The sequence below is a fragment of the Sarcophilus harrisii genome, chromosome 2, assembly GCF_902635505.1.
Source record: "Sarcophilus harrisii chromosome 2, mSarHar1.11, whole genome shotgun sequence".
NCBI lineage: Eukaryota > Metazoa > Chordata > Mammalia > Dasyuromorphia > Dasyuridae > Sarcophilus > Sarcophilus harrisii.
Genome location: NC_045427.1, coordinates 236397546 through 236419879, shown reverse-complemented (window position 1 = coordinate 236419879; position 22334 = coordinate 236397546). Strand labels below are relative to the sequence as shown.

General features: G+C 40.2%; 1 protein-coding gene across 2 annotated transcripts in view; it reads right to left on the bottom strand.

Annotated features, from left to right (window-relative positions):
- Positions 1 to 22334, bottom strand: part of ZNF831 (zinc finger protein 831) — an 87864-nt gene that overhangs the window by 36295 nt on the left and 29235 nt on the right. For both annotated transcript variants that reach the window (XM_031951697.1, XM_012539668.2), the window contains exons 2-3: positions 4484 to 8651; positions 2053 to 2201 (exon numbers count right to left, since the gene is read on the bottom strand). In XM_031951697.1, coding sequence (XP_031807557.1) covers positions 2053 to 2201; positions 4484 to 8614 — 4280 coding nt within the window. In that variant the 5' untranslated portion in view covers positions 8615 to 8651. The remainder of the gene's footprint in view (positions 1 to 2052; positions 2202 to 4483; positions 8652 to 22334) is intronic.

Below are 22334 nucleotides of genomic sequence, written 5' to 3'. Positions count from 1 at the left end.
AATGGTTGAACAAACTGTGGTTTATGAATACAAAAGAATTGATATGCCTTAAGAAAAGAATATGAATTCTTCAGAGAAACATGGGAAGACCTATATGAACAGAGTGAAGAAAGCAGAACCCAAAGTATAATATATACAAGATAGAAATGTAAATGAAGGAAACACTAGAAAGCAAGAGAACTCAAATTAAATAAAATGGACAATGGCTCAATTTATTAAAATCAAAGTATACATATCCATTCCATAAATATATAGCATAACTTCTACTGTTATTTTCTATCCCTCAAATGGTAGTTTTGTTTATCTGTTTTGTTTTTCAATGGAAAATTATGGCAGAAATGTTTGTTAGGAAGTGAATAATGAGGGAAAATAAAAAACACCAAGATCAAATAAAATGTTGTGAAGTACAATTTATAGGCAGCATGGCATAGTAGCAGATAGCAGGCCTCAAAATCCAAGAAGACCACTATTCAAATCCCACCACGGTCATATAATGGCTGTGTATTTTTGTTAATCCCTCACTATCCTAAGAAAGTCTCTAAGACTATAAAATGAAGAGCAGATGACCATTTCATTGGCATAGAAAATTTCTTATCTAGGAGTTCCCTTAGCTATTGAAATCCCAGGCCCCGGCCCTTATCTCTATCCCTATAAAGTATAACTTCATAAAAGTTGAAACAAGACTTAAGACCCCATGTCCCAGTACAAGTCCCCTCTAATTCCTTTTATCATCCCTGTATTGAATCTAATTTTATTTATTTACACCTATTTATTTACATGTTATCTCACCCTTTCAGAATGTAAGCTCCTATTCCATTCTGAACTGGTATTGCTTCTTTTTATATCTTTACCATTTAGCACAGGGCCAGGAAAGAAGGAGAGAAATGAGGGAGAGAAGAAATGTGTGGGACGGTGCTAGACCCCCTTTCCCAAATTAACTAATCAGAGACATCATCAGGTACAAAGAGAAAGCATTTATTTAGTCCCTGCAGGGAGAGGCCCAGACACAGACCTGGGAGCCATCCTAGCTCCCGCCATGTGTTCCTGGAACCTGGCCCGCTCAAAGTAGAACACCCGGTTAAATAGAAAAAGACCCAGGCTTTGCATTGGATAAACTAAAAGGATGTAACCCTCCTTGATCAATGGTCACCAATGCTGTCTGCTTCCCATGGGCCACATAATTTCCTGTCTGATCTTTTAGAGATATGTGACTTCCTAGGATCCTTCTTAGACCCAGAGTCCAAGACCTCATCTCCCTGCTCTAAGGGATCATATGACTTAGGTCTAGTTTCAATACTGAGAAAGCTTCCATCCTATCAGTCCCATTCGGAAGGAGGAAGGAAGGGAGGAAGGAAGGGATGAAGGAAGGAAGGGAGGGAGGGAGGGAGGAAGGGATGAAGGAAGGGAGGGAAGAAGGGAGGAAGGAAAGGAGGAAGGAAAGGAGGAAGGGAGGGAGGAAGAGAGGGAGGAAAGGAGGGAGGGAGGAAAGAAGGAAGGAAGGAAGGAAGGAAGGAAGGAAGGAAGGAAGGAAGGAAGGAAGGAAGGAAGGAAGGAAGGAAGGAAGGAAGGAAGGAAGGAAGGGAGAATGCTTGGAGGGCTGTGAATGCTGGATTTAGGTGTTTGGATTTTATCCTACAGGCAATAAAGAGCTACAAAGGACTTTTCAGCAGGAATGTGACATGAGTATTAAACTGAGTAAAGTCTCTTCCAAACCCAAATAGAATGGCACAGACTCTCAATTTAAGTACTACTATTAGCTGAGTTGGGGACCTTCAAACTATGAGAAAAAAAAATCTAGGCCTAGGATCCTACTAGGGAGAAAGAAGCAGCTGGCTTTAGAAAGCAGATTTGAAGTCTTTATTTAGCATGAAAATACAAAACTCTCTTAAGAAATAATTTCTTTCTTTGTTGTGTGAATAACTTTCTAAAATTGCAACTGCTGCTAATTGTGGATATCTTAAGCGCTCTAGAGCTCATCATAACTGCAGTTTTGTTTTTCTGGAAGCATGTCATAGGAGGTGATTAGGAAGGACTTGAAACCGTATTTCTTACCTCTTGGGGTGGATCTTTCTCTTCTGCTTGTTGCTCACACCAGGAAGATTTGTAGGCGCCTTTCCCCTCCTACAGGGTACTTCTCTCTTCTTCTTTGGCTCTGAAACCTTTTCACCAGACACTCTCCCTGCACCTATTGCCCGGGACAGCTGAAAATACCAGTTGTATGATCATCACAGGGCTCAAAGCCTTGGAGAACTCCTGAGCCAAGTGATAAAAGCTTAATCAGAAGCTTAAGTCAAGTTGCTCTCCACAATCCATCCCATTTCTTTTCCCTTCAGTAACAAATGAGCTCAAATTCATTTTACCACTAGACAAATTAAGACACACTCAAACATAAAAAGTAGCCTGAATTCCATGTGCAACTCTGACTCTTGTTGGTATAGAATTTCTGTGAACCAGAAGTGTCAGAATCTCAGCCTACAGAATTCTGAGTAAGGCCTGAACCGTATAAAAATGCAATTTTACCATATTAAAATGTAATTGGAAAATGTTTAACAAAATAAATAAAAATATAATACAATCTAGACATTGCTATGTTGTGCTTTTCTAAGGCAATATGTAGACAGTAGGAACCTGTTTCTATTTGAGTTTGATACCACTGGCCTAGACCACTATTGTAAACTGGGTTCTTTAGAGTGAAAGTTTAACCTCTGATGATGAACCAGAGACATAATGAAACTAGAAGAGGTCTTTCCTGAAACTTTTAGCTACCTATTTCTCTCTCTCTTCTCTCTCTTTCTCTCTCTCTCTCTCTCTCTCTCTCTCCTTTCTCTCTCTCTCTCTGTCTCTGTCTCTCTCTGTGTCTGTGTCTCTATCTCTCTTTCTGTCTCTCTCTGTCTCTCTCTCTCTGTCTCTCTGTCTCTCTCTCTCTCTCTCTCCCTCTCTCTCTCTCTCTCATCCTTCACTGACTACCTAATCAAAATGCAAAAAAAATAAGGGAAAAAATATGTACGTAGCAGTGCAGAGGAAAGGGGAAATAGAGAAATTTTGGACTCCCACCCCTAGACCTAACTTAACCTTTCCCAAATCACACAACAGTTGTTATAAGAAACAGTGCTAAACTTGGAGACTGAGGCCTAGGCAAAAAATGGCTGGCTTCTACAGAGATATTCTATACAAGATCTAGTGCCCTAGAAAAAAAAATAGCCCTCCTGCATTGTTAACTCAGAACCCAAGCTGAATTGGAACATCAAAAAGGAATACAAGAATTCCACATCTCCCCTTCCCATCCCACCATATCTTCCCAAAAAGGAAACATGACTTTCACAGACACAGTTTTTGAGCTAGCAATGTCCCCATCTCTAATTTGTAAATATTAAAAATCTTGCCCAAGTATGACCTTGGCCTGAGAGGTGATGTGATTGTAAGGACAATATGTTAAGAAGGTGGTTTAGTGAAAAGAAGTACTAAATTGGGAGTCCAAAATCTGGATTGGAATCCTATCTTTGCTAGTTCTGAGTGATCCTGGGCAAGTTATTTGACTGCTCTGTGCCTCAGTTTCCTCATCTGTAAAATGAGAGATTTAGATGGCTCAGAAGGTTCTTTCTAGATCTAAATCTAAAATCCTATATATCTTTCCTAAGAACACAGTTCATTATAATTTATATTATGATTATCTATGGACTTATCCCTCCCCCTTTTAAACTATAAGGTCTGTTAAGGCAAGGAATAGATGTAGGGGGGAAAGGATGGTCACCTTTTTCTGCCCAGCAACCACACATATATCAGTTCTTGTCACTGTTGAGGATGCTTTCCCTAGTAGTCAGCCAGGTGATACAGCAAAAAATACAGCCTCGGATACTTACTGTGACTTTGGGCAAGTCACTTAGCCTCTGTTTGCCTCAGTTTTTTCAACTGTAAAATGGAAAAGAATAATAATGGCACCTCCTGGAGGGTTGTTGTTAAGATCCAATGACTAATTTAGAAATTGTGCAGGGCTTAGCATATAGTAGCTGTTTAATAAATGCTTGTTCTTTCCCTTTACTTCCCTTAAAGCATATTGCAACTTCACAACTTAGTAAGAATTGCTTTGTGACCAAATTCTTCTTGTGAAAAAAATGCTGTGATCAAAAAAAATCCCTACGTTGTCCGCAGTTAGGCCTGCCTTTAGCAGACAGACATACAAACCTGGCAAGGCCTTCTAGGACTTGCACTCAGCTGGCAGGGCCTTCCAAAGTCACCTCCAGAACATGATGAGGCTCTGGAGAACTTCTGGGTGGAATTCTGCACAATGTAAGCCCATCATAAATGGCTCCTGGATTTAATTAAACAACTAGGTGTCCAGAGACCTGGATTCTGTCTCTGGACAAGTCATTCCCCCCCTTAAGGCCTAGTTTTCCTATTTGTAGGTGAGGCCCTTGGACCAGATGATCTCTAAGTCCCTTCAGGGTTGGATGTTCTAGGACTGGGGCAATCACCAGATAGTTACCTTTTGTTTCTGCGGCCCCCAAGACAGTGAAGAGACCAGTGTTTTCAGGCTTCCACTTGTCAGTCCGTCGGTGACTGCCTGGGCCGTGTTTCTCACATTGAGAAAGTCCCTCCTAGAACTTGCACCTTCTTCCCCAGAGTTATTGTCACAGATATGCAAGGAAGAGTACACCGAGTGGGCCTTCTCCTTCTGCTCCGCGGGCAGAGGCAGGCTCCTGCTGAGACAACACCACGTAAGGCGAGGCTCAGCACTCAGTGAAGGGAAGGAGCCCCTGGCCCCCAAGCTCCGAGGGGACCCTGAGTGGGAAGTCGGGCTGACTTGGGGCCAGGTAGGGGAGGCTCGGGGCGGAGTAGGAAGGGCATGGCAGTAAAAGCTTTCAAATGAGTGGCACCTGCTGGTGTTCTCCAGGGACCTGGGAGAGCTCACCGAGCCTTCCCGAGGATGCTGCGGCCCGGGGGAGGAAGGCTCGCCCCGCTCCCAGCCCGGAAGCCGCTGTTCAGGACTATCCCAAGCAGAGACTCTTCTCCCAGACGTGGTCGTCACCAGTAAAGTGGTACTCCCGGAATGGAGGTGGCGCAAGAGCTGACCCTCCCTTTTAATGTCATCCGCTAAGAGAAAGCTACTTGTGTATACGGAGGCAAAAGGAACCTTTTCAGGGGCCTGCGGGGAGCAGCCCCCGGCTCTGCCTATGGCCTCCTCGGCTGCTTGTGCCTCACTGACCGCCGGGTCTCCAGTCCCTGCTCTCTCATCTCTTGGCTGGGTGTGTTTGGGACTCTCCCTGCCGCTGGCTAGCTCAGGAAGGGTGCTGATGGAGGGGGAGGGTCTGGGAGGCAAACAAGATGTCACAGCCATAGTGGATGTTCCACTATTCAGCGGCAAGCCCATCCCACCTGCTGCACATTCTGCCTGGGGAAGAGATAAAGACCCAGCCAGAGATTCAATCTTTTTGCTGCCTCTAAAGGACCTATCTTGCTGCTCCTTGCTCATGGTAATGGATAATTCAGTTCGAGAATCTTCTTGGGGTAACTGGAGGATGTACTTTGGAGAAAACGCATTCTCTTTCTGAGGAATGGCCAGCCTAGAAGTGGCACTTGTAGCTGTAATCAAAGAAGGGAAATGACTTTCTTCTGGGGGCTCAGAAACTTTCCTGGTCCCTCCAGCTGCAGAGTCACAAAAAGAAGAATGTTTGGAGTCTTTTCTCAATCCAAGCCCCAATATAGCAGAAAATGATGCTAATGACACATTCTCTGCATCTGAGACAGATGACATGGCCTCTCCTGTACCACTCCCCTCACTACTATCTCCCTCTTTCTCCGAGATATCTTCAATACTCCTGCTGCACTCCCTTGGTCTTGTATCTAAGCCACCCTCTCCCCACTGAATGTTATCTGTCCTAGATTCTGCGGAGGTAGCAGGGGAGGAACAATCTGACATTGTATTTCCTTCCCCTTCTGATTCCAGGAACACCCAATTCTTTTTACTATTCAGTTCCTCCACCTTTAGTTTTTTTCTCTCAGATGGGAGCTGTTCTGACTCTGGCAAAGTTTTGCCAGGGCTACAACTGTGCAACCTCAGAGACATTTGGGCCCGTTGACACCTTTCCTGGTCTTCCCCATCATTGAGAGGAACAGTTTCCTGATCTAGGATAAGGGAGGAAGAGTCTTGTGAAATGGCAGTGAAAGACTTCCTATCATCAGCACTGAGGGCATGGGGACAAGATGCACAGGCTTCCTTTGGCATCTGGGGCACCACTGCCTGCCGGCCATTAGGAGCTGTCAAAGGGTCCTGGCTACCTATGTGATTAACCGTATTGGAGGTGATGCTCCAGCTCAGGGTGGGGGATGACCCGGCTCTGTTCACTCTAGGATGGCAACTGCTTCCTATCAGCTGAGATGTTTCCTTGGGTTCTGCAAAACTACTCAGATTCTCAGATAATGAAACTGCTTGGGCTTGGTGTCCCACAGAGTCGGACTCTGTAACTTTTGCCACCAACGGAGACGTGACCTGGGAATTTGAAATAACAGCCCCACATGTGGAAGCCCTGGTATCTCTGGGCCCTGCCATGCCCTCTCCGTCCTCAGTCTCCTTTGTATCAGAGCCCAAGATTCTCATGTCACACAGCTTTGTTTCCCTTGGCTTCTTGATACTTTGACTGGTTTTCATTTTCTGATATATTTTCTTAAACGTTTCGTCCCCATACATTTGCCACTTCTCCTGGGAGAACATCTTCAGTTTTTTTTGACTGAACTTCTTTCCTGCCACCTTGCATCTCACAGAGCTCCCCTCCCCACTCAGTTTTTTCCCACCACTGTGCTCTTCCACGGATGCCTGACTATCAGCGGGATGGCTAAGGGGCAGATCCTCCACCGCAGCTTGTCTGACCAGGGCCCGAGGGTGACTGCTGGGAAAATCCACAGCCCGAGGGACAGAACTGTCATCCTGCAGATGGTGGGAGGAGCCAGGGCTTGGGGACGGCTTTGAGAGGCAAGACGCCCAAGGGTTCTCCCCTTTGTCCTGAAAGGTTCTGGAGCCTTCAACAAATGGCAGGGAATTGCTCCTTGTGACAGGCACACAATCCACAGTGGTGGAAAACTGAGTAGGGACTGAATGGAAGAAGAGAGGCTTGGATTTTTCGAGGGGAGTGAAGGTGGATTTGACAGAGCATAATGTAATATTCTTCTTCCGGGTGGTATTGAGGGATCTGATGTCAAAATGGAAGGAGTCCTTGTAGGTGTAAGGCATTGGGAGATCAATGCTGCCCTGCTTTGAGAGGATGGTCTTCCTGGGCCTGACATTGTCCAGCTGGGTGTCATCCACCACAGCCTTATTGTGGGAGATGAGCTTGGAAATGTGCTCCTCCAGCTTCTTCTTCTCCAGGATCAGGGCGGTCGCTCTTTCCCCAGGATGGCCTTTGGCCCCAGCTGACGCCATCCCCTTGGGGAGACCTGGTGGGGTCTCATTCTCGGACTCCACGCTGTGTTCAGACAGGCTGTGCAGGGGACTGGAGGACAGAACCTGCTGCTCCACGCTGTCAGACCGTGAGAGGTAGCCCGAGTCTGTGCTCTCACATTTCTTCAGCTTGCCTTCAGACACCTTAAAGTCCCAGTGCTTCTCCGAGTAGGTCGCTTGCTGTCTCTGCAGCTGGCTGTGCTTACTGGCTGTTGGAGACCGCTGTTCCTGCATCTTCCATCTCTGGGGCACGCCAGCTGGCAAGAGTCCTGGGGAAGCCCTGGGGGGAGGTTCTAAGGGGATCTCCTTGTCGGAGGTCCCAAGGGTGGGCCCATGACTGGGAGAAACCTCCAGGCTCTTGAATGAAAAAGAATTCAGGGCCGAGAGCCCCGTGTGCCCGATTTCCTGGGTACCCGGAGAGCTGGTGATTTCCACAGTGCCATCTTCCTCTCCTGCATCTTCTTTTTCCTCCCCACTCTGCTCTGTCTTGGAGGCCTGTGGGAGGGCTTCTCCCAGCCTGTCCCCCTCTTCCAGGAGGCTGCTGCCGTCAGACTCGGAGGATAGTCGGGTATTGTTGATGTGTGTCTGAGTTCTCCTGTGCTTGTACAGATTGCTCTGGGTCTTGAAGGCAATGCCACAAGTGGTACAAGGGAAAGGCCTCTCCCCTGTGTGGGAACGGATATGCTTCTCAAGCACACTGGGCTTTAGGCAGTCCCGCCCACAGTGCTGGCAGAGGTATTTGCCTGCGTTGCGAGACTTCCCCGGGCTCCCCAAAGCTGTGTTTGAGCAGGAGGCAGCGGGGGACAAGACGGGGAGAGCACCCACGATGTTCACAGTCAGCGTTTGGCTCGGAGGCTTCCTTGGCTGGGGTGCTTCTGTCCTCTCTGAGTGCAGCAGTGGGCTCAAGATGAGGGGAAGGCTGCTGCTGTCCAGGCTGAAGCTGCCCCCACTGGCTACCAGCGGGTGACTTGGCGGGAAGCATCCGGACTGGACCGGGTGGTACAAGGGGATGGTGAGGGCCTTCAGGTACACCGTCGGAGGCAGACTTTGTTCAGGCTGCAAGATGACGGGGCCGGTGAGATGCGGAGACGGCTGCTTGGTATGGGAGGCTGGGAGGCCCAGGGTCTGTACCGGCTGGTTTGTAGCTGGGATGGTTGTACAGCTGGCCGGGGGCACCTCCATCTCACAGCCGCTGGCGCATGCCAGGCACTGGAATGATCTGCAGGCAACAATTACAGACACCTGAGTTTATAGTGAAATATAAAATGAGTGACTTCAATGCTGAAATGTACCTTAGTGATGAACCGATTCACAAAGTCTGGTGCATGTTAGAGAGGATAAGGGCCTTAGAAATCAGCTAGTCCATCCCCCCTCATTTTATAACTACAGAAACTGATGTCCATATGGAGGTAGTTACTTGTCCCAAGAATATAAGGCAGATCTGTAACTTGAACCATTATTTGCTCAAAGTTTTAAGAATGATGCTAAAAAAATGTTTTTACATGTAAGTGGGGGAAATAAAATACTAAATAAAAAGAAGATGGAATGCTAGGTTTGGAGTCAGAATGACCTGAGCTTAAATCTGGCCACATACACTTACCAGCTATGACCCTGGACAAAACACTCAATGCTTGTTTCCTTCTTTCCTTTGGGGGCCAAGCAGAACAAGCCTAATCTTTAAGTTCCATGACAGTTGGTCACATACTTGAATTCTATAGTCATGCCCCTTCCCCAAAGCCAAAACCAATTTTTTTTTCCAAGCCCACATACATCCCCACACTTTCATGCCAACAGTGAAAACAGAGAAATGTTTGGATGACCATCAGCATTATGGTACACAGCTGATAAGTATCTGAGTTTGGATTGGAAATCAACTCTTCCTGACTCCCAACCCAGCACTCTATCCACTACACCGGTGGTTCTCAAACTTTTGTTTTCAGTATCTTTATCCTATTAAAAATTATTGAGGATCTCTCCAAAGAGTTTTTGTTTATCTGGATTATATTTATAGGCATTTACCATATTGGAAATAAAAACTATTTTTGAACTTGTAGACCCTCTAAAAGGGTTTCAGAGATCCCCAGGATTCTCCAGACCATACTTTGAGAACCACTGTGCTACACCATCAAGAACTAGCAGAGATCAATGGAAGGTGCAGAGAGAAGGACTAGACTTGAGACTCAGGGAGTCCTGGATTCAAATCCTCCCTGAGACTATAAACCTTATGACCAGTCCAGTCACTAAATCTCTCTGAGCTTGTTTTCTCATTTGTAAAGTAGGGATAATAACTGTACTTATCTCACAAGGCTGTTGTGTGGCCCAAATGAAAAACTCTAAAGTACTATATACATGCCAGCTGTTACTAATTAGCCAGGCCTATTTCCTTCTCTGTATAATGAGGGGTTTGGACTAGACTATTTCTAAAGTTTCTCCTGACTCTAAATTCCACAATACATTAACTAAGTCCTCTGTGTAAAAAAACAAAGCCATTATACACCAGAGAAAGAACAGAAACCAAAACTCCACACAGTCCCCTGATTTTCATACCCAAATTACCTGGTTTTCCTTGGGAAATACACTGCCCTTCACCAGCCTGAGATAGTCACTGAGGTCCCAAGGCTCTTTCCCATTCTTGGCCTAGCAATTTGAGGAACTTACCCAGACCTGCAAGATACAACTCAGCAGGGCGGATGTAAGACTTCCTCTGAAGAGAGGCGCAACATAAGATTCCTTCTGGAGCATTTGTTCGAGTGCCACAGAAGGCCCGAGCACAGAACAGCAAAATTAACAACCCCAGCAATAATTCACATTTATAGAAGGCCTCCTAAGCGCCAGCACTGTATGGTCTCATTTGGCATCCACAACAATCCCGGGGAAATATTCTTCCCCAAGTCCCACTACTGTATCCATTCCTTCTTGACATTCTAGAAGTCTCAAGCCTTGCGGTTGTTTTAATTCAGCTTGTGAACTGAGCCATGTAAGGCTCTCTCAAAATGGAAACTTTTTCCACTAATGCAGATCTGCAATTTATCTGTACTTTAATATATATTTCAAAGAGCCTCAGGCTCTGAGAGGCAATGGAACACAGTCAAGCAAGCAAGCAAGCTTGTCTAAGTGCAATGCCAGGTGCTGAGGATACAAAGGCAAAAAGCAAGGAGCCTCCACTCTCTCAATAAATCCAGGGCTTTATCAATTGGAGAATGGTTGGGTAAACTCTGGTATATGAATGTTATGGAGTATTATTGTTCTGTAAGAAATGACCAGCAGGATGAATACAGAGAGGCTTGGAGAGACTTACATGAACTGATGCTGAGTGAAATGAGCAGAACCAGGAGATCATTATATACCTCAGCAACGATACTGTGTGAGGATGTATTCTGATGGAAGTGGACTTCTTCAACAAAGAGAAGATCTAACTCAGTTTCAATTGATCAAGGATGGACAGAAGCAGCTACACCCAAAGAAAGAACACTAGGAAATGAATGTAAACTGCTTGCATTTTTGTTTTTCTTCCTGGGTTATTTCTACCTTCTGAATCCAATTCTCCCTGTGCAACAAGAGAACTGTTCGGTTCTGCACATGTACATTGTATCTAAGATCTACTGTAACCTATTTAACATGTATAGGACTGCTTGCCATCTGGGGTAGGGGGTGGAGGGAGGGAGGGGAAAAATCGGAACAGAAGTGAGTGCAAGGGATAATGTTGTAAAAAAAAAATTACCCAGGCATGGGTTCTGTCAATAAAAAGTTATAATAAAAAAAATGTAGTTAAAAAAAAGAAAGAAAGAAAATAAATAAATCCAGGGCTTCTGGACTCCAAAACTAGCTCTACAACAGTGAAGTCATGATACACAGAGATAGCAGTGGATACCATGAAACTCGAAAGCCAAAGACTTGGATCAAGAGCTCCACCACTTACTAGCTATTACATTGATCAAATTTCTCTAGGTATCAGTTTCCACATTTATAAAATGGAGATAACAGTACCTGTACCAATTGCTTCACAAGATTACTGTGGGGTCAAATGAGAAAATCCACAGTAAAGTGCTTTATGAAGCACAAAAGCATCGGGTGAATATTTGTATATTTTATAAACTGAAGCTCTTTTAAGAGATGCTCTGTCTGAAAAATGCACCTGGTAGCCAAGTCTCTTTCCTTGGAGCTTTTCAACTCTTAGCTAACCTGGTCCTTTGGTAATAAAGAGATAAAACAGGAAATGGAGTAGTAATATGAAATAGATTCAGGAGAGCAATAGATTGTAAAAGAATGTTATATAAAAATAGTATAATAGAGATTTAGTTCAGAGCATAAATAAATTATGTCACAAATATACATGACAGGTTACAAAGGGGTGCTATTTATTTTATGTGAAAAAGCTTCACAGGCTCAAGCAGATACAACATAGAAAGCATTCATAATGAATGAGCAATATTCATTTGGGATACACAATTTTTAAAGTCTCAGGGGAAGGGCTGGCAGATCCATAGAGTTTAGAATAAGTATAAATCCAGGTAGAATCCACCTAACTTGACCAGGTCCCAGAATTTTCTAAAGATATGCTAATTAAGATCTCAAAGGTTTTTGTGACTGTCTTTTAAAGATGCTAAATTGGAAAACTGGGCCAAGTGTTTTGCTTCACACCACGAAGTCATCAGAGGGTGAATGAAAAAAGTTTGGGCGTCTCAATTTTATACAAACAGGACAGTCTAGCAGACTTAACCTGATAATGATTCTCATTTTAATAATTTCTGAGAATTGGAAAGAATCAGACAAAGGGAAGCCAGTGAGACTATGAGAGACCAAGAAATAACAAAACAGATGATAAAGAATGAGAAAATAGAACAGAATGTGAAACATCTCATAAGAAAAACAATAGATCTAGAGAACAGATCAAGAAGAGAAAATATAAGAATAATTGGACTGCCAGAAAGTTGTGACTAAAAAGAGAACCTTAACACAATAATGCAGAAAATAATCCTAGAAAACTATCCTGGAGTAATGGAACATGAGGGGAAAGCAGAAATAGAAAAAATCCACCAATTATCACCTCAAAGAGATCCTTTGTGAAAAACACATAGGAATATTATTGCCAAATTTCAAAACCCTCAGATGAATGAGAAAATTTTGCAAGAAACAAGAAAAAAAAACAATTCAAATACACTGGAGCTACAATTAGAATTGTACTAGATTTATCAGCAGCTACAATAAAAGACCACAGGTCTTGGAATCATATCTACAGACAAGCAAAAGAACTAGGATCTTCAGCCAAAATATTATATCCAGAAAAATTACCTATAATTTTGAATAAGAAAAAAATGAACATTCAATAAACTTGCAAATTTTCAGGACTTTCTATCAACCAAACTTAACAGAAAATTTAACATATGATAGCCAATATCAAAGAGCATAATTTTAAGGAACTCAGCCTCAACAAACTATTTGAACATGGACAAATTGTTTTTTATACACGGGAAATATATATTCTGTGTTTAAGATTTATATCAACAATAGGTAAGCTCAAAAGAAAAATTGGCAGACAGTAACTAAGTGGATGCCCATCAGTTGGAGAATGGCTGAATAAATTGTGGTATATGAATGTTATGGAGTATTATTGTTCTGTAAGAAATGACCAACAGGATGATTTCAGAAAGGCCTGGAGAGACTTACATGAACTGATGCTGAGTGAAATGAGCAAGACCAGGAGATCATTATATACTTCAACAACAATACTATATGATGATCAATTCTGATGGACGTGGCCCTCTTCAACAATGAGATGAACTAAATCAGTCCCAATAGAGTAGTAATGAACTGAACCAGCTACACCCAGTGAAAGAACTCTGGGTGATGACTAAAAACCATTACATTGAATTCCCAATCCCTCTATTTTTGTCTGCCTGCATTTTTGATTTCCTTCACAGGCTAATTGTACACTATTTCAAAGTCTGATTCTTTTTGTATAGCAAAATAACGGTTTGGACATGTGTACTTATATTGTATTTAACTTATACTTTAACATATTTAACATGTATTGGTCAATCTGCCATCTGGGGGGAAGGGGTAGGGAGAAGGAGGGGAAAAGTTGGAACAAAAGGTTTTGCAATTGTCAATGCTGAAAAATTACCCATGCATGTATTTTGTAAATAAAAAGGTATAATAAAAAAATAGAGAACAAAAAAAATTGGCAGAGCAAAGGTAAAAATTGTAACCATGTTATACAAATGAGATGCAGAGGAAGAACAGATACAGAAGTATTAATGGGGGAGGAGGGGTCATAGTTCTGAAAACCTACTCACATCAGGAATGGGTTCAATAGGCAAAACTGTATATATTTACACATACACCATGAAAGGTATAGCACCCTCCAAAATCTATAAAGAAATAAAGGGTGTTGAATATATTTTATATAGCATGATGTCATCATTATCTTGGTCCCCCTCCTATGTATGCTTTCCAGCTTATCAAAGTCCTCCCTAAAATGTGGAATTCTGGACTGAACATAATCTTCTATGTTTTGGTCTACCTAGGGGAGAAAATGGTAGGATCAGCCCTAGTTCTTTATACTCTGCTCCTCTTCATGAAATCTCAACTCATACCAGTCTTTTAGAACTGCCTTATCACATCACTGACTCATATTAAAATTATACTTACTATAAAAATACATCAAAAATTAAAAAAGTAAGATAAAAGGTGAGGGACAAGTGGATGGGGAAGCAAAGGATGAGGGAAGAAGACAAGAGAGGAATCCGTGGATGAGGAAAGGTTAAGTAATAGTAAGTCAAGTAATAGAGCAGAATTTAATGAGTCAGCAAAGATAGGAAAAACATGTGTATGGGGGGTATGTGTATGGATGTGTGTATTTATATATATACTTACATATGTATACATAAATATATCTTTTCTTAACTGTAGCTTGCTTGGGGTGGGGGGATGAAAAGGAGATAGATATGTGTGTATGTATGTCTAAGTATATATCTACATATGTATATATAAACAGATCCTTTTTTAACTATAGCCGGCTTGGAGCTAGTGGGGGGCAGGGGTAGGGAATGAAAGACGGGGAAAAATTTTTTTTAAGTGTGCAGCAGAGAACAAAAGAACAACTTACAAGGAAGTAAAGAAAAGACAGACACTCATGAATATAATTTCTTCTACTAATATATATATACTTTTTTCTTAAATTGGTATTTGTTATGTATTTTGAATCCTCCCTGATGTTCTACTGGACACATGATAATGGTATCTTCTCTTTTGTTTCATTTTGGTTTTTATTGCCTTTCTGTTTTTCTTTTTTCTTATTCTGTTTCTTCAAATAAAATAAATTTTGGGAAAAAAAAACAATTCCTGAAAATAAGCTAGTTGAGAGTTCACATAAGACACAATGCTCCACCTCTAAGCCCAAACGTAACAACCTGCCAGCTTGGCAGAACCCATCAGAGCCCATGTTCCCCAGGAACTAGCAAGAAGTAACTAGGATGGTGCCCCACGTTTTATACCCTGAAAGCACGTCTCTAGCACCCTTACCCCTTCCCACGTTTGCTATCAGACCAGCTCCTCTTTCACTTGATCCCATGTTACTGGGTTCCCATAGATGTCACCTTCCCACCTAATCAATGTGCACTACGTTCCCATCCTCAGTGAGCTGCTGGTCTGGGGACAGCTGCTAAGGCAGGTCAGGATTAGAGCCAGGAGAGGATCATGGGAAGAATGCGCGGCCAAGGCTGCTCTCCACTAATCACACCCACAACCACAATTGATTGCTACACACATCCCCAAACTCAGTTCTAGCACCCCCCTGCCTCACCCCCCCAGTCATATCTTCTATTCTTCCTTTTACTTCACCTCTGACCCAGGCTCTGTGTCTGAGCATTTACTAAGTTCAAATCCTGGATCTGCCTCTTACTGTTTAAGCCACTTCACATTAATTTCTTCATCTGTAAAATGAAAACTTTGGCTTAGGTCATTTCCAAGGTCCCTCCTAGGTCTACTTTTATGGTCTCAATACCTTTTTCTAATAACTATTCCTTCCATTTTTTTAGGGCTCATTGAAATTTAGCTTTCTCTTGAACTCATCATGCAAACATCTTGTCCAAGACTGCTTACCCCTTCTCTGACACTAATTAGAAGAGGAATTGGCATTTTCCCCAATAGCAATCCCTCCCCCTGCCACCATCTCCCCGCTACAATCTCTTTCTCTTTTCCATTCTACTTGGGACCTCTAGGACTTCCACTCTCCTCCCCAGTGAGCTCAGTGTTTATCCCCTCCACAATGGACCCTGCCATTCAAAGGCTGGGGTGCTCAGTGAGCAACTGTCTACCATTCTCAGGATTCTGGGGTTAACACTGGGAAGCTGGGTTTTAGTACTGATACTCCTGAGCCTCCCCCTCCCATCACGACGTTCTTCCTACTCACTATCAGTCATATTTGATGAGCTTCTTAAGAAAGGTATTTTACTAAAATGAGACAGCAAGATCAGTAGTTAACAAAAGAATTCCTCTCTGTTTCTCTGCAGCTTCCATCATTTACTCCTAATTGCTGCTTTTTGGGATAAAGCAGAGCAAACCTCATCTCTAAGTCCCAAAGATGAGAACCGGGGGTTGGCAGAGAGAGCCTGAAGTGTACTGGTAAAAGCACTGATGGGGATTAAGTTCAATCTTAAATTCCACCTTCTGTGGAGGTTGTGGCCCACCTTGTTGTGTCCTGTCATAAATCCAAGTTATGTCAACCCCCTGAGGTTAAATTTCCCCTATAAATCTGTCCACAGCCCATGCTATGTTTACTGAATCCCTTTGGGGTTAAGCCTGCCATCTCATTCTGTCTTTCTCCTGCTTATGGCTAAGGGTGCTAAACCACTCTATAAATTTAACCTGTCAATTAAGGGCATACTCCCACCTCATGAAGTATACCGTTTCTCCTCGTTAATTTTGAGTTCCACTGGGGAACTTGTCTTTTCCACTATTAATTGTTAAAACCATTATATGCGTTCCAACTCTCACTCCTGGTGTACTGTATCTATTTTGTCTGTAACCTGTTCTCCTAAATAAACCTACCTTTTGCCAAAGAGAATGGTCATATGAATTATTCACAATGATCGAACCCCAACATTTGGTGCCTGAACATCAATGTCATTATTTGATGCTATCCCCCAAATACATCGCCATTAGAACCTGCAGCAGTCATTCCCTTCCCCATGAATAAAACAAATATTCTTTTCTCTAAGATGAATATCTCTACACTTAGATCTAAACATGAAAATAGGAAAATGTTTAGGTGGCTATTAATCCTGTCTGTCCCTTTTCTGCAATCCTCCTTATCAGGAGTCTTCCATGCCCCAAAAGTCTGGAGCACATTATGGCACCTAGGACCTAGGCAAGGAGAACAAACTCAAAAGTATAAAGTTAGGGAGGCAACTGAGTTGAAAACTCATCAAAACTCTTGATTACTGGGAGTCTTTCTTTCTCTCCCTCTCCCTCTCCTCTTCCTCTCCTTCTCCTTCTCATCTTCATAAAGTTTCCTTTCGGTGCAGCTCTCTGCTAGACTCTGAAGATCGGGGGCTTTCTTATTCAAACTTTACTACTTATCCACAAAGATCCCTCTGGTGACTATTGACTCCAACTGAATTTTTTGTTCCTAACTGGTCTAGTCTTTCTGATCCCACTTGGATTCACTTTGTGTTACACTGATGCAGTCTCTTCTTTGACATGGTCAGTGGTCAATTGTGGGGAGGAAAAAAGGGAGAAGAGAGAAAAACTTTCTGCTCTCCCTCCCCAACAGTGATTCCTGTCAAGGGCTTGGCTACAACTCTGGAACAGGAATCGTCTGAATTGGAACTCTTCCAAACTGATTCAGAATCTCATTTAACTCATCAGATGGCTATTTTTTTTAATTAGTTTCTCTTTATTTTAAAAAATATTTAATTTAAATTTATTTGATGCATTTTGAATGCTGAGTTGTCTACCAGCCTCTTTTCTGAACCTGCATTAAAGAAGACCAACAGTTGATATAGTTAGATACACACACAGGACCATATTACATATATATAATATAATCAGTTCTTTCTTTCCCTGAAGGTAGATAACATTTTCCTTTGTTAGTCCTTCATAGTTGATTTGAATATTCATATTGCTCAGAACAGCTTAGTCATTCAGTTATTCTTTGAATAATATTGATGTTACAGCATACAACATACTCTTAGTTTCTACTCATTTCATTCTGCATTATTTCATGAAAGTCTTTCCATGTTTTTCTAAAGTCAACCTACTCATCATTTCTTTTTTTTAGCTGACTTTAAAAAAAAAAAAAAACTTTATTCTGTTTTGTTTTTTACTGAAGGGACTCCAAATGAAATAATGTAATTCCCCCCATTTATTTTTTTCAATTATCTAAGTATATTCCATTAAAATATTCTTTGCCTTTTAACTGGTAACTGAAGATTCTCTTCTGCTATTAGTTGAAGTGATGAACAATGCCATCTTAGGAACAACTTCTATTCATTTAATGTTGCTCACAAGCAGGCAATGGGCAACCTGCTCATCATTTCTTATAGCACAGAAACCTTCTATCACAATTCTGTACAACCTATTCAGCCATTCCCCAATTGATGAGCACCCCCTCAATTTCTAGTTCCTTGCCACCACAAAGAGAAATGCTATAAATATTTTAGAGCACATATGTTCTTTTTCCATTTTTTCTGAATACCTTTGGTAACCAGATCTAAAGGTGAGTAGCACTGCTGGGTCATAAAGTATATAAAGTTTTAGAACTCTTTGGGCATAATTCCATATTGCTCTCCAAAATGATTGGAGCAGTTCACAGTTCCACCAGCAGTATATTAATATCCCAATTTTTGCTCATCCCCTTCAATATTTGTCATTTTCTCCTTCTATTATTTAAGCCAATCTGAAAGGTACCTCATTCTTTGCCCTAGTACTCCATCTTATCTTCCTCCTTGTAGAATGGAAGCTCCTTGGGGGCAGAGACTGGTTATGTAATGAGGGGTAGAGATTCAGAGCATGTAACATCTGTAACATTTAATTAATGGGTTATTTGGAGAGGGACTTGTGCTACAGAAAAAGAAATAAAATACTGCCTTTGGAGTTTCAAAGGTATGTCTACTCACCTAGGCACTGATTCTTGCAAGAATGTAAAGTAAATCTCTCCTGTATTAAAAAAAAATGGTGCCTCAATTTTTTAAATTTGCATTTCTCTAATTAATAATGACTTAGAGCATTTTTCATAACGATGTATATATATATATATATACATATACATATACGTATATGTATATATATATATATATATCATTGATTTCTTCTTCCAAAAACTGCCTATTCATATTCTTTGACCATTTATCAACTGGAAAATGACTCATATTTCTTATAAATTTGACTTGGTTTTCTACATATTTGTGGAATGAGAACTGTATCTGAGAAACTCGATAAAATTTCCCCCCAATTTTCTACTCTCCTAATCTTGCTATTTTGGTTTTATTTGTACAAAACCTTTTTAATTTACTGTAACCAAAATTATCCATGTCATATTCCACAATGCTATCCTCTTGTTTATTCATAAATTCTTCTCCTATATATAAATCTGATAGGTAACATATTCCATGTACTTCTAATTTACTTATGACATCTACTTTTATATGTAGGACATGGATTCATTTTGATCTTATCTTGTTAATGATATTAAGATATTAATCTGGAGCAAGGAAATGGTAGAGTGGATAAAGCACTAGCCCTGGAGACAGAAGGACTTGAGTTCAAATCTGGTTTCAGACACTTAAAACTTGCTAGCTGTGTGACCTTGAACAAGTCACTTAATCTCAATTGCCTCTCAAAAAAAAAAAGGCAAAGATATTAATTTATATCTAGTTTTTGCCAAACTGCTTTCCCAGCATTTTTTTAATTTTTACCATTGAGTTCTTATCCCAAAAATTTAATTCCTTCATATACATATTTCTACATTAATTCCTTTGACATTTTTGACCTTTTGTTCTTCCAAATTAATTGTTATTATTTTTTCTAGCCCAATAAAATATTTTTTTGGCAATTTAATTGAAATGGCACTGGCTAAATTAGTTTAGGTATATCATTTTTATTATATTGCCTTAGCCCACCCATCAACAATGTATTCCAATCTGACTTTATTTGTATAAAAATGTTTTTAAATTATGTTCATATAGTTTCAGGATTCATCTTGAAATACTCTTAGGTATTTCATATTGCTTATCTTTATTTTAAATGAAATGTCTCTTCTTACAGGGTTTTGTTGGTGACATATATATAAATGTTAATAATTTATAGCTAATTTAATAAAATTATTTTCAACTAATTTTTAGGTGAATATGAAGGATTTTCTAAGTATGCCATTATATTTCATGCAAAAAAAAAAAAAAAAAGAGAAGGTTTTACTTTCTCATTGGTCATTCTGATTTTGATAATTTCTTTTCTTATTGCTATTGTTCACATTTCTAATGCAATATTGAATTGGAAATAATGGGCGCCCTTGTTTCACTTCTGATCTTATGGGGAAGACTTCTAGCATATCCCCATTACAGATAATGCTTGATGATAATTTTAGGTAAATGCTTTTAATTATTTTAAGGAAAAATCCAAATATACCTATGTTTTCACGTGTTTTCAATAGGAATGAGTATTTTCTCAAAAGCTTTTTCAGTGATTTTTATTAATTGTGATTTTTGTTGCTTTTGTTATTGATATAATCATGTTAATTAGTTTTCCATATATTAAACTAGTCCTACATTCCTGAAATAAATCCTACTTGATCATAATGTATAATCTTTGTGCTATATCGCTGTAGTTTCCCAGAATTCACCCTCTGCATTTTTGATATAGTGATTTGGTATTCTCTTCTTTAAAAAAAAAAATCACATTAACCAAGGTTTTATGTCCCAACTCCTAGCTTTATTTACTAATTCAATGGTTTTCTTAAATTCAATTTTATTGATCTCATTTTTAATTTTAAAGATTTCTAATTTGGTGTTTAATTAGAGATTTTTAATTTTTTTTCATTTTCTTAAAAAATTGCATATCCAGCTTATTGATTTGCTCTTTATTTTATCAATGTAACCATTGAAAGATATAAACTTTTCTCTGATGACTTCTGTTGTTGCCTCCCATAAGTTCTGGTATGTTATCTCATTATTCTCTTTAATAAAATTATTTATTGCTTGTATGATATGTTCTTTGAACTTCTCAGGTTACTTAGCCTTCAATTAATTTTAATCTGTTTATATAGTCTTATATTAAATGCATTCTGACTATATTGGGTTCTAAAAATTATGCAATTAATGTTTGTTTTTCTGTATTTGACTATAAAGTTTTTAAACACAAATATGTGGTCAACATTTGTAAAGGTGTCATGTATTGCAGAGAAAAAGATTTATTCCTTTCTGTTTCCATTCAGTTCTCTCTTGATGACTATCATATCTGGCTTATGTAGAATTTTATTTATCTCTTTATCTTCTTTATTATTTATTTTTTGGGTAGATTTATCTCTTTCTGAAAGAGGAAGGTTGCAGTCCCTCACTATTACAGATTTGCTGTCTATTTCTGTCTATAATTACTTTTACTTTTCCTTTATAAATTTGGATGCTTTGGCATTTGGTGCATATATGTTTAGTACTAATATTAATTCATTATGTAAATAATATAGTTCCCCTGTGAATTAATGAAAAAATGCAAATGTAGGTGGCCTAGCTGTACCAGAATTAAGATTACCAGCAGTCATCAAAACCATTTGGTACTGGCTAAGAAATAGAGTAGTCGATCAGTGAAATAGGTTAGGTTCACAGGACAAAATAGTCAATGACTATAGTAATCTAGTGTTTGACAAATTCAAAGACCTCAACATTTGGGATAAGAACTCACTATATGACAAAAACTGCTGGGAAAATAGGAAACTAATATGGCAGAAACTAGGCATTGAGCCATACCTAACACCATATATCAAGATAAGGTCAAAATGGATTCATGATTTAGCTATATAGAGTGATATTATAAGCAAATTAGAAGAACATAGGATAGTTTACCTCTCATATCTGTGAAGAAGGAAAGAATCAGTGGACAAAGAAGAACTGGAGTTCATTACTGAACACAAAATAGATAATTTTGATTATATTAAGTTTAAAAGTTTTTGTGCAAACAAAACTAACGCAGACAAGATTAGAAGGGAAGCAATAAAATGGGAAAACATTTTTATATTCAAGGGCTCTGATAAAGGCCTCATTTCTAAAATATATAGAGAATTGACTCAAATTTATAAGAATTCAATCCAGTCTCCAATTGATAAATGGTCAAAGGATGAACAGACAATTTTCAGATGTAGAAATTAAAACCATTTCTAGTCATATGAAAAGGTGCTCTGAATCACTATTGATCAGAGAAATGCAAATTAAAACAATGCTGAAATACCATTACACACCTCTCAGAGTGGTTAAGATGACAGGAAAAGATAATGATGAATGTTGGAGGGGATGTGGGAAAACAGGGACATTGATGCATTGTTGGTGAAGTTGTGAACACATCCAGCCATTATGGAGAGCAATCTGGAACTATGCCCAAAAAGTTATCAAAATGTGCATACCCTTTGACCCAGCAGTGTTTCTACTAGGCTTATATCCCAAAGAGATCTTAAAGGAGGGAAAGGGACCCACATATGCAAAAATGTTTGTGGCAGCCCTTTTTGTAGTGGCAAAAAACTGGAAACTGAGTAGATGCCCAACAATTGAAGAATGGCTGAATAAACTATGGCATGTGAATATTATGGAATATTATTGTTATGTAAGAAAAGACCAACAAGATGATTTCAGAAAAGCCTGGAGAGACTTACATGAACTGATGCTGAGTGAAATGAGCAGAACATGGCAACAAGAAG